Source organism: Myotis daubentonii, chromosome 3 (assembly GCF_963259705.1).
Source record: "Myotis daubentonii chromosome 3, mMyoDau2.1, whole genome shotgun sequence".
NCBI classification, from domain to species: domain Eukaryota; kingdom Metazoa; phylum Chordata; class Mammalia; order Chiroptera; family Vespertilionidae; genus Myotis; species Myotis daubentonii.
In genome coordinates, this window is record NC_081842.1 from 64,919,569 (window position 1) to 64,932,786 (window position 13,218).

General features: G+C 42.5%; 1 protein-coding gene across 2 annotated transcripts in view; it reads left to right on the forward strand.

The window, feature by feature from the left end:
• The window catches only part of LSAMP (limbic system associated membrane protein), a 651,671-nt gene extending 643,206 nt beyond the window's left edge, over window positions 1-8,465 (forward strand). For both annotated transcript variants that reach the window (XM_059687782.1, XM_059687783.1), the window contains one exon: window positions 507-8,465. In XM_059687782.1, coding sequence (XP_059543765.1) covers window positions 507-604 — 98 coding nt within the window. In that variant the 3' untranslated portion in view covers window positions 605-8,465. The remainder of the gene's footprint in view (window positions 1-506) is intronic.
• Window positions 8,466-13,218: the final 4,753 nt, after the last annotated feature.

Below are 13,218 nucleotides of genomic sequence, written 5' to 3' on the forward strand. Positions count from 1 at the left end.
GTAACCAATAAATAATTACAGCTTCCCCCATGAGAAACAAGAGGGTCACAGATTGGTTCCATGTTTTATTGATGGAGATGCTGTGATAAGTCAGCTGGAGGAGCCCGTGTCTGGCTGCAGAAGACCCTCACCAATGGTTAGAATCTTAATGAGTGCTGGCTTTGGCTGCCGTGCCGAGTGGAGCATGCAAGAGGAGGCTGGGTGAGGAGGGGCCTGCCACGCCCTCAGACACGCCAGGGACAGCTAGTTTAGGACATTCTCTGATGAGAGCATTTTGTATCTAGAGATGTTTGAACCAATGATAATTCCTAAGATATTTACAGTTCAAGAAGAAGGATTAAGGAAGGAATGTGAGACCTTGTTGAGCCGTACATAAACACACTGACTTGGAGGCACTGGTGCCTACCAGACCTGCCTCACCTCTGACAGGGCAGCAGTCAGCTCTAACACAGAGTGGGCCAGATGTAACCATTCTCTTTTTTCTCCCTCTCTCCTTTGCTCTGCAGGACCTGGGTCGGCGAAAGGAATAAATGGATCCATCAGTCTGGCCGTACCACTGTGGCTGCTGGCAGCATCTCTGCTCTGCCTTCTCAGCAAATGTTAATAGAATAAAAATTTTAAAATAATTTAAAAAAACACACAAAATATGCGTCACACAGGATACAGAGAGAGAGAGAGTGAGATGGGGGGAGACTGTTTATTTCACAACTTTGTGTGTTTATAAATAAAGGGGGAAGTAAGAAAAAGGAAGAAGACAATACAACATTTAAAACAATTCTCGAGTCCATCAATAACCATTTGAGTATGATTCAGGGTGGGAAAAGTTCTATTAGGCTATGTGTATGTCTAAGCAGATATATGCTGTGTGAAGACCCATCATGCTAAGGACATCCAGGTGTAAAACTAGGACAAGTGAAGAAGTTCCAGATGGATATTAACTCCCCCACACACTTGATCCTTCCTTCATCTTTTTTCATCATGAGGGGAAAAGAAACAAGGTCTTGCCTTTGTGTGTATATTGCCATCAACTTTTTCCTCTGTTTTCATTTGAGCTGACTTGTAACCATTTGAGACTATCAGTGGAATCCAAGCGGAGTCCTGTGTTGAGCCTTTCTCTGGCTTTCTGCCTCCACTATCACCAACTTTTAAGAACATCTCCTCCCACTCCAGTGTGTTCTATCTCCCCACATTCATCCCAGATACCCCCTTTTTTATCTCCACCCCCCCACACACTTCTCTTCACTCCCACCACCCTGAGCACTAGTCATGCCGCAAACGCTAGGAAGTGCCATTTTAATTTTCTCTGCTGTGCGTGCGTGCTCGCGTCTCTCGCTCTCACGTGGGTGTACATGTGTGTGCGTGTGTGTGTCTCTCTCAAGCATGCCAAGGGAATGGTCCATGTGTACATAGACTTCGTGCTGTAGATACTGTCCTGCATTTGTAATTGTGAGACGCAGCTGTGACACGTTGCTGGGGGCAGAGTGGGGAAGGAGGCCAGGAGCAGGGCCCTTCCCCATCCGTGGCTGTCACCCAACATCGGTGTGTGTTCACACCATGCTATGCCCCTCCTAAGGGCAGAACCTCATCTTTCTCCTAGTCCAATCATCAGAACCCAGTCAGGAGTCACTCAGAATATCACTGTCAATGAAAGTGCCTACTAGTGATGGGGTGAGCAAACAGTAGAGAAAATCGGTGATGTGGATGAGGCGACCTAGGAGAAAAGGTTTCTGATTTCACTCTTGTTCCATGAATCTGAGGGATTCATAGGTTTGCTGGCTTGTTGCGGGCTGGGTCCTGCTCTGCTGCAGGGTGAGCAGCATGTGCTGAGTAAATCCCCAGATGCAGGAAGGTCTCCCAGTGTTAACTCCCAATGGAAGAGGAGGAGCCATGTGGAGATCCTAAGCAACCCTGTTTTGCTCCCTCCCTAATTTTCAAATAACACTGCATTTGCCCATAGATTCCTCTGAGCAGAGATTGTTTCCTATTTCAGACAGGATATGTGAGAGTGAGTGAAGCAGGGAACGTGAGCAGGGGCTCAGATCCTAACTCGAATTGTAGAGATGCTGACAGAACTCAATACAATGCATTGACCATAACAAAAAGGAATCAGCTCCTGTGCTCCTTTGCAGACTTTTGTCCTGGTTTTCTAGGCTAAGACTTTATTTGGTTGCCCACATTATCTCGCTCCTGTTCCACTGCTGGTGTCTGCAGCAACATTGGTCATAGTAGTCCATCTTTATCCTAGGCCAGGCCACTAGGAATGAAATTACATTCCAATTTCCCTGCTCACTTTTCGCTTCTAGTCTCCTGAAAAAGATGCAGTGGGGAATATGCTGTTTAAGGCCACATCTACAAGCATCATCTTGTCATTAACACTGAAATGAGAGTTAGTGTCTTAACCAAAAGAGCCAGGAAGCTTTTAATAATTTACACAGAAATTGTATGATTAACACAAAGCTTGGCATCATCACAACATCAGAAGGATTTTCTTAGGAAAGGCCTTGCAGAGAGCTGGCTCTATGTGTGTAGATAGCTTTGTCAGGAAACCAACCCTATAGGAGACATTGGAAGTGACTGAGTTTATAAAAGGACAGAGGATTATTATTGAGGTCATAATTGACAGTATTTTAGCAGAGCCAGATATGGTACCTCACCAAGTTTTGAAACCTGAAAAATAGCTGCCATGTGATATAAAACAGGAAACTTCAGAACTGCAAATCAATAAAGGAAGTGAGGAAGAAAGGAAAGGAGAGAAGGAAGAAGGAAGGAAAGAAGGAAGGAAGGAAGGGAGGAAGGAAGGAAGGAAGGAAGGAAGGAAGGAAGGAAGGAAGGAAGGAAGGAAGGAAGGAAGGAAGGAAAGAAAATTTCTCTTGATAGATTTTATTAATTGAAGGCTTTTTGTGATAAGTCTATGAACATAACAATTGCCTTGATAGGCAGTATTTTTCATCTCTTCTGAGAGATTTTATTCTATTTTAGAAGTTTTTCACCAGCCTTCTTTTATGATTTTGCAGTTTAGACATGAAATTGAAGAACAAATTGGACTTAGGAATCTGTGAGAGTGTTTGTGGCAAATCCTGCTGTAGGACAGGTAACTACTAAAATACAGGGGAGGTTGCCATGTTCCTATGCAGCATCAACTAACTGACAATCAGAGGTTTCTCTACAGTTTGGTCTTCTTAGTACAGGATTAAAAGTTTATCATCCTTGATAAATGTTCCCCATATATATGAAGAGCCAGCCATATCCTTAAGTGGAAGCTTCAAAAGAAGTACATGCTAATTTAAAGATATATAAGAAGCGAAGAGTAACAGGACTTAATTCAGTTTAGTGTCAGTTTCAGGAACAGATCCCAGTGGCATGTCACAGATTTTAATCATACACCTAGATTTCTTTTCATCCCCACCCTATCATAAAGACAAGGTCTTGGTTTTATGGAAGGAGATATGCCATTGAAAGGAATGTCTTTGCCATGTTGGCACCATTTGTTCCTGAGTTTTAATATGAACCATATATTAAACATAATTAAACATATACTGGATATTGTAGTGTTGCATATATTTCTGGCAAGAGCTGGGGATTTAAAAAATTCATCCTGGCTCCTGTTTCAGAGCAAACAGTGACCCCAGAAATCTCATAGGTATGAGAATGTCTCTAAGCAATGTGAAGAATGCAGAATACAGATTGGAGAAAAATCAGAAAAAAACAGGTAGGAGCCATCAGACTGTCACCATGAAATTGGGTTTGAACATGGGACTTTTGAAATTTAGTTCATCAGCTTATCATATTGCTGTATAAATCCCCTCAAGAATCTTGTCCATTGGTAATCAAAGCTTAAGCCCTAAACTAAAAATAACCAACTTGTTAGTATCAGTGCTCTGAGAGGAGTGAAGTGCATCAATTAATCTGAATGGCTAATAGATTTAATGTTCTTTGAACACAAAATGCACCTCACCATTCATAAAACAAAATCCTTAGACTTGATTTCCTGTTAAAAAAGCAGAAATACCCTTGATCCAGGGCACTTCCTGAAGAATGAGAACTAATCCTAGGTTTTACAACTGCAGAAATACATCCTCTGGACAATTGTTCATCAAAAGGTTTTTGTCTTACTTGTTTTGCCACATAATATCCCGCTGCCCTACAAGAACTGAGGCTGATGGGAAAGTCATTGAGTTTTCTGTTGGAAAGAATCGTCCCGTTGACCTTTGCCTTCTCTTCCAAGTCAGACAGACTTCACCCTTGTCATGGGCATTTTTAAAAACTACATATTCAGACAACTGGGGCTATTCATAGAGACCTTGTAAAAGTACTCGTGATTTTCACGTTCTTGGAGGACAGAAACAAAAATCTGTTTCTCCTCCAAAAATGGATTTACCTCCTTTGCACACAAAAACTAAACTCCTCAGCATGAAATTGTATCTGAGTTATCACCTACTGAGTTGTTAGCTTATAAACAACTCCAGAGTCACAGTTTCCATCCCCAGATTGGTTGTGGTTTGACTGTTTCTATTGGCTTGTCTCCCAGAATTTCTATTTTGTTTTTTGCAGGCCTTGAATTATTTGTGGAAAAATAATATATGTGTGTATGTATTGTTTTTAATCTTATCTTTACAAATGCTATATTTACAATTGTATGTGTATTAGAAGACTCTAGAACAATGGTTTAAACTTAAAAGGAAGAAAAGTACTGAATTTGGTTTAAAAAAAGAGCTATGATTCATTTAGAAAGACATGGAGCCCCATTTTTTTCAATTTATTATTTTTTGTTTCAAAGCAATTTGCTTACGAACCATGTTCCATGGGATTAACCATGGCCTTATTTTTCTCTTCATAACCTTTTACCTTAGATATAGTCTAGGTTCTTAATAACTATCATTTTTATAGAAATAAAAGTATAATGCAATTACCTGACCCATAAAAACTACTATTATTTTGGAACAAATGTTAAATATATCATAAAATAGTGAGATAAGAGCCTAAATTAATAAATGCAAATCAGTTTAGAAAACCTCCTTCTTTCTTAAGTATTTAAAATATTTCTCCTCCAAAGACTGCTTTTGCCCCAGTGATGTAAATTCTCCACCATGGTTGGCATAATATCTGTAAATGTCTCCCTAAAATGCAAAATGAAGTTTACATTTATGTGCATACTAGTGAAAGAGAGGCAAACCATTCTCATTTGTATGTAGCTCTGCTGTCAAATGTGGCCGACTGAAATTCAAGAAAGAATTTTTCACCCAGCAATGCCTGTTACTTTCCCCCTGGCCGGGAAGCTGATGTTAACATTAGGTTTAGGTTTGATATTACACCAGTGCAAATGTTTGTGGATATTATGGAAAACTTATTTTAAAATCTTGATTTCCTTTCAGCATATTTACATACTGTGTGCTGATTAATAAATTAGGCACCAATCATGTGTAAATCAATGTAAATCACTAGTTTATGTACATAATAAAAACTATGTAAACTTCAGTTTTCAGGCAGGGCTCAAGTTCAGTTAAACCTATGAATCTTAGAAAAGAAAAAAATAAATAAAAATAAATTAAAACCAAAGCATTTCACAAGTCAGAATGGGAAGGAGTATGACTAATGGCCCAAACACAAGGTTGCCCCAGCAAAGGAAGCAGACCCACAGGAACTGTTAGGGATTCATATCCTGCTCATGTCACAGGAAGCCACCTCTTTGTTTCTTCAGGACCAAAGTGGAGTTTCTCCCAACTGTTTCCACAGTTTTCTCACCTGACTCCAAAGCAAGGGAAATGATGAGATAGGGAGGAAGGAGTTTTAAGAGCTCATATGTATCTGATGCATCAACTCCCAAATGTTTTCTTGATACTTCTTACTTACCACCTAAGACATCTTACTGAAAGAGTTCCAAGGAAGTCACCTACACCTTGATGCAGAAAATATTACTCTGTTTTCATTTTCCATCCATCCAAATGAAAGCTTCTTTGTCATCTTAATCCTAAGAAATTGTGGAATATAAGAAATAGGTTGGAACTTTGGGAAATATCTTGCTAAATCATGCTAGGAAATAACTACTTTTACTTAATCCAGTAGACTTATATTTCTACATATCTATTCTGAATATTGCAAATGAGGACAAAATCATTTTAATTGGGCATATCCCTCTCAGACACATTCTCTTGGAATTTTTTGAAATGTCTGATATGTTTAACAGACATATAGACTTTTTCTAAATTCTAAACAACTGATTCATAAAAAGTCATAGGAGAGATGACTTCAAGGACCACATGAGTTTTCTGAAAGGACTATTATAAAAAGAAATTTAGGTCAAATGAATAACATGCTTAAAATACACGCCTTGACTCAAGATGCATGGCAACTCTAAAGTGAAGTGGAAAGTGTACTGGGTTGGGAGTCAGGAGAATTGGGTTCTAGCCCTGAATCTGACCACAAACAAGCTATGTGACCCTAAGCAAGTCATTTAACCTTCCTGACTCTTGGTTTTCTCTTCCTGAAAGTGAGGAATTTTCATGACATCCCTAGAACCTCTTTCAACTCTAAGCTCTCTGATTCTACATAAGAATGTGATGCTTTTGTTAGTGCTGTGCCCAGCGAATCATTCCAGGCAGCTATTTGTCATCTCTAGTTTGATCTGTGGACTATCTTCTCTTCTCAGAACCATCATTCCAACAGCTCCATTTCTAAAGCCAAATCGTCCTAGAATATAGATAGGATCCCTGGCCTGGTTCTGCAATTCTCTTCTGATCAAAACTTCTCAGCAATGTTGAAAAGGGATATATTAAGACTAAACTGAAGGCACTGAAATAGCTAGAGATGTTTCCTTATTTATCGTAAAATCTAACTGTTGAATTATATTGTAATAACCTTTCATAGGAAGGAAAACAACCAGATTGTGTATTGTGCACGTCACAAGTGAGGAAGTTGTGCATAGGGAAGGAAACATCAGTTTTCTCTCATCCTGGGCCAAGTGCCTCCCTGTGGTCAATGTATGTCCTTGAAAATACTTTGCTTGTGCTGATGACAGTAAGCATGTGGTTTAAAAGGCAGTTCTGTGAGAAACTGGCAAGATAATATATTTTGCTTGGGAAGGAATTTTGTACGGCATAAGTTTCCCTGAACTTGAATTATAGGCTATGAGGTCAAGCAAGTAGATGGAAAGAAAACAAACCTCATTTTCAGAAAGTGCAAATTGATACCATCTAAAGAAAAGTTAAACATAAACACTTTTTAGGAGGTTACAGAGCTGAATATTTGAGAGTTGTCGTGAAGGCCAAACACCAGAAGTGAAATTAAGTTCTCTGAGAAGAGGGTAAGCAGAAAGGATGGTTTCTTCCGTGGTGAATGAAGAATTACTTACTTGTGCCATGTTCTGGATGGGTTGAGCAAAGACCCTCTTGTCTTGACCCCTCAAAGTATAGCTCCACACCATCCTAGAGGCTCAATTCAGCATCTGTCCAATGGAAGCTTTCTATGCATTGCCTAAGAGAACAGAAAGAATCAGAGTCTTCTGTACACTGAAGAGGAGGGATTACACAAAACTTCCAGCATCACTATCACTATATGTAGCTAAGGGAACACCATTACTTAGGTACTTCCAGAGCTCTCCTTGAGTGCGGGGATGGCCTGCCCTCAGGACAGCTCCCCATTGCCATGGGCATTTCAGAGGTGCCTCTCTCTGAGTGGTGCTCCTCCATCTGCTCCTGCAGCTGCATTCTTCTCTGCACAAGCCCTCTCTATGTAAAGCCAGGCACAGAGTTCAAATCTGCTTCTTGCAAATGAAAACACCTGGAACTGCTAGCTTCCTGGCACGTGGAAGTAATTCTAAGCTACCTGGGGCCTTTTTGAACCCACTTCCCCAAGTCTTTGCTCTTCACCAGAGAATATCAGTGGTTCATCCTGGTGAATGATGGCCAAGCTCTGCCACCCAAGTATTTACTGGGAGTGGGGGAAGGTGGAAGGCAGGAAATTACAGGGGGAGAGAAGCATGGGAGAAAACCTCCAACTCCCTCCCGCCACCCCCAGTGCTTCACCCCTTCCTCCTCACTGCTGTACTGAATGGTGTATAAATCCTGCTCTTGGTTAGAATTCTCCTTATTAACAGTGTTATATACATATAAATATATATAAATATATAAATATATTCCTTTTTTCAGCCCTGTAGACATAAACAGATCTTTCCTTGATAAAACACATGGCCATTTTTCTGTTGTTTGTTGTGTTTCTTTTGGTTGTTCAAGGTTTTTAATTTTTGTTTATTGGGTGGGTTTCCCCTCCCCTGGATACTAGCTCTGTGAAGGAACATAAAAAGCGCAGTGTGTGTAAAAAAAATTAAAATTAAAAAAAGCTTTTTTCTTTACTTTTTCAATGTATTTAAATTCTGTTTCTCTCTTCTGTTACTTTACATGTATGAATGCTCTGCTCTTCTGTGATCTTAAAACAAAATGAAATAAACATGAAAAGGAGATGTGTCTTCATTGGCCTGAGTCAGTGATCTGTGGTTGACTGCACTACTTCTTAGAAGTTTTCATGAATAAGACCAGGAATGGAGCTGAGGATAACGGAAATCATGTGAGGAAAGGGTGGCTGGAATACTGCAGACTCACTCAAAAGCTCTCTATCAATGTCCCTTTTCTCTCACAGAAGGGAATGTGGTATTTACAACAATTGTCTTCATCTAAACAAAGAGATTATATGAAAGTTTTTCTTTTTCTCCCTTAAAAGATCATAAGAAATAAGCACAAATTACCATAGGGAGGCCACAAATAAAGAATAAAGTTCTTGAATTTTAGAATTTAAGACATACCAAAAAAACATTAGGGAGCATACTCTTTCTTTAAGTCTCCATTAGAAGTTATCTTTAAGGGTTACTTTACATAGGACCCTACCTGATAGTACTAGCTCCCAAATCCACCTGTTTTTTTCTACTTATGAAAAAAAACAGTTTGTTTTCTATTCTTGCTGAGAGCTATTACCTTCTTCACAAAATGTTTCCAGACTCTGCATAGAATCCCTATAGCACTGTACAAGACAGACAGATGACAAGAGAAGACAAGAAATAAGCAATCCGCAATCTAAAGAGGTCAGGTTGACCAATCGTGTATCAGAAGTGATTGAGAGGGTCTAAAGTTTGAATACCTGGAGCCAAACTAGGTCAGAAAGGGAGAGGGTGGGGAAGTGAGCATTCATGACCAGCCCTAGTAATCAACAGTGTCTCAGAAGCAAAACCCCTGGTCTCCTCAGATTTAAAAAGACAGCATTGAGAACCCCCAATCTCCCCAAATTTGAATTTTATATAGAACTCTGAAAATGTTCTTCTTCAATGAGTTTGTCAAACTCAAGGTTAAAGACTGAGTGCTCACCTTGGCTGGGGTTCTCAGTGGTTAGAGTATCAGCCCAAGCACCAAAGTGCCTCAGGTTCAATTCCAGATCAAGGGCATTGCCTGAGTAAGAGGTTCAATCCCAGCCTTGGGTAAGGATTTTTTTTTTTTTTTTTTTTTTACAAAAGAGAACCAATGCTCAAATAGGACAGCCCTCACATCAAACACTACTAATTCAGGGTCCTCAAGCCACCCTCATTTATTATTTAACTAGAGGCCTAGTGCACAAAAATTTGTGCACTCAGGGGGAGGGGAGGTCCCTCAGCCCGGCCTGTGCCCTCTCACAGTCTGGGATCCCTCGGGAGATAACAACCTGCTGGCTTAGGCCTGCTCCCGGGTGGCAGAGGGCAGGCCCAATCCCTAGGTGCAGCCCCTGGTCGGGCTCAGAGCAGGGCTGATTGGGGAGTTGGGGCACCACCCTCTGTCATGCACAGAGTAGGGCAGATCCGGAGGTTGCGATGCCACCCTCAGTCACGCTCAGGGTAGGGCTGATTGGGGGGTTGGGGCACCGCCCCCTGTCACACTCAAGGCAGGGTCGATGGGGAGGTTGCAGCACCACCCCCTGTCACGCACAGAGCAGGGCCAATCAGGGGGTTGGGGTGCTGCCCCCTGTCACGCACAGAGCAGGGCCCATCAGGGGGTTGGGGAGCTCCCCCCTGTCATGCACAGAGCAGGGCCCATCAGGGGGGTTGGGGCTCTGTACCCTGTCACGCACAGAGCAGGGTTGATCAGAGGGTTGGGGAGCTCCCCCCTGTTAGGCACAGAGCAGGAGCAGGGCCCATCAGGGGGTTGGGAAGCTCCCCCCTGTCACGCACAGAGCAGGAGCAGGGCCAATCAAGGGGTTGAGGAGCTCCCCCCTGTCACTCACAGAGTAGGGCCAATAGGGGAGTTGGGGCACCACCCCCTGTCACACACAAGCAGGGTAGATCAGGGGGTTGGGGCACCGCACCCTGTCACACTCAGGGCAGGGCCGATGGGGCGGTTATGGCTCTATCCCGTCACACACAGAGCAGGGCCCATGGGGAGGGAGGGGTGGGGGCGCCACACCCTGTCACACACAGAGCAGCAGGGTGATCAGGGGGTTTGGGCGCTGCCCCCTGTCATGCTGATCCCAGTGCCGGGAGGCCTCGCGGCTCCACTGATCCCGGTGCTGAGAGGCATATTACCTTTTTACTATATAGGATAGAGGCCTGGTGCATGGGTGGGGGCCAGCTGGTTTGCCCTGAAGGGTGTCCTGGATCAGGGTGAGGGTCCCGCTTGGGTGCCTGGCCAGCCTGGATGAGGGGATGATAGCTGTTTGCGCTGGTCACACCCCCTTCAGGGTGGGGGTCCCCACTGGGGTGCCTGGCCAGCCTGGGTGAGGGGTTGAGGGCCATTTTCAGGCTGGCGGGTGACTGAAGCTCCCAACTGCTCCTTTTTTTCTTTTTTTTTTTAAATTCTGTGCCAGCTTTAGCTCTGAGGCTTGGCTCCAGCTCTTAGGCCTCGGCTGCTGAAAGCAGGTATCTGGTTTGTTTGGGTTCTATAATCAAAACACTGTTTCAACTCCAGCTCTGAGATCCCGGCTGGCTGAAAGCAGGTTTCTGGGGTTTTGTTTAGCTTCTATATTTGTAACAATGTTTCAAACTGCAAGCTCAGAGGCTGGCAGCGGCAGGCAGGGAACCTTGGCTTCCTCCGTCACTTAAGCAAGCAAGCCTCATGTTAGTTTCAAGCTGCCTGGCTGCCGGCCGCCATCTTGGCTGGCAGTTAATTTGCATATCACCCTGATTAGCCAATGGGAAGGGTAGCAGAGTGACACCAATTTGCATGTTTCTCTTTTATTAGTGTAGATAATTTCTAGAATGACTTGCAAAACTCAGGGAAAGTGTTGTACTTATGATTAAAATTTTACTATAGCAAAAGGATGCAGATCAGAACCAGCCAAAGGGAGAGACACATAGTGCTAAGTCTGAGAATCCCCAATGTGAAGTTTCCACTGCCTTCTCCCTGTGGAATTAGGACACATTACGCCCCCAACAAACTGATGTGTGACGGAACGCAGAATGTCTCCCAGGCTTTGGTGCCTGGAGTTTATATTGGAGTTTCAATACATAGGCAAGATTGATTGAATCACTGGTTTCACAGTTGAACTCAATCTTCAGTCTCCATCCCATGCCAGGAGTTCAAGCTGGTATCACTATCACATGACTCAAAGCTCCGCTACTTTAACCAAGTGGCTGGTCTTTCTGATGTGGTCAATCTCATACTGAGTCATCTCCTTAACATATAACTATCTATGGATCCACCATCAGTCACTTCATTAGAATCCGCTATGAGCTGTGGCCCAAGTGGAACCAACATGAACAACAAAGAAACTCCTACTACAGATGCTCTTCCAGTTATGATGGGGTTACCACTGGATAAACCCATCCCATCATAAATTGAAAATATCGTGAGTCAAAAATGTCTTTTAATACACCTAACCTACCGAACATCATAGCTTAGCCTAGCGGTCGGCAAACTGCAGCTTGCGAGCCACATGCAGCTCTTTGGCCCCTTGAGTGTGGCTCTTCCTAAGCCTTAGGAGTACCCTAATTAAGTTAATAACAATGTACCTAACTATATAGTTTAAGTTTAAAAAATTTGGCTCTCAAAAGAAATTTCAATCGTTGTACTGTTGATATTTGGCTCTGTTGACTAATGAATTTGCCGACCACTGGCCTACACTATGCAAACATGTCAGAACACTTACATTGGCCTACAGTTGGATGATTATCTTGAGTTTCATCTCAAGAGTAATTGCTTTTCTCTCCTCACCAAAAGCAGGAAAAAAAAAAGCAGGAGACACAGATGGGTGTTTTATAGACAGGATGGGATGCAAAAACACAAAACATAATATCTGAAAAACGTAACAGTGCACTGTAGAATACCGTTTGTTTTCCCTCATGACCGTGTGGCTAAGTGGGAGCTGTGGCTCACTGCCACTGCCCAGAATCACGAGAGAGTACTGTAATGCATGTTTCTAACCCAGGAAAAGATTCAAATTTGAAGTACGGTTTCTACTGAATGCATATCACTTTCTCGAAATCTTAAATTGAACTATCCTAAGTGGGAAATGGCTGTACTGGAAATTTTCAAGGACCTAGAGGTTACCTCCCAGGGACAAAGGTTAGCCAAAGTCTTTATTATATATCCCTTGTTGTCAGTCTTATAAAAAATCACCTGGAGTCTCTAATAGCATTGTCCCCAGCTGGCTTGAGATTTTATTTTCTTTAAGCCACAGAAGCTTCATGGTTTGAAAGTTGACACCACATTGAGGCTTTGTCATCATTGGTGCCTCAGAAGAAATTCCTCCTAGTATACCCCCCTTTTTGCTATATCTATCTATTTAAAAGTATGTCCAAAAACAGCATATGAGAGCTGGGAAGAAGGTGAGTCTGTGATTCTAATTTCTAATGGAAAGAGCCAGGTTTTTTCATTCTCGTGATCTTCATAAACATGTTTCCCAGGTCTGGCCAACCTCTCCCAACTTAGCTCTTCCCCAGCCCAGACCAGCTACAGTGCCCTGAACAGAGTTAGCCAGGCCTGAAGAATTATGTAGCCCTTCCCAGTAAGAAATGAGTCAAGAGGTGGCATGAGTAATACCCAATAATACATATGGGCTGTCCCAAGACACAGAAATTCCTCTAGCCTACCCACTACCCCACCTTCACTCACCTGGCAGCCACATTCTAAGATCTGGAGACCCTGTCTCAGGGGGTGACTAGTGATACAATATGGAAAGATACAGAACTTGCCCTCTGTATCTTTCATCCTTTGTTTTACAAACTCTGCCTGCTAGTGAAAAAAATTCCAAACCAAGTTTATTTTTTAA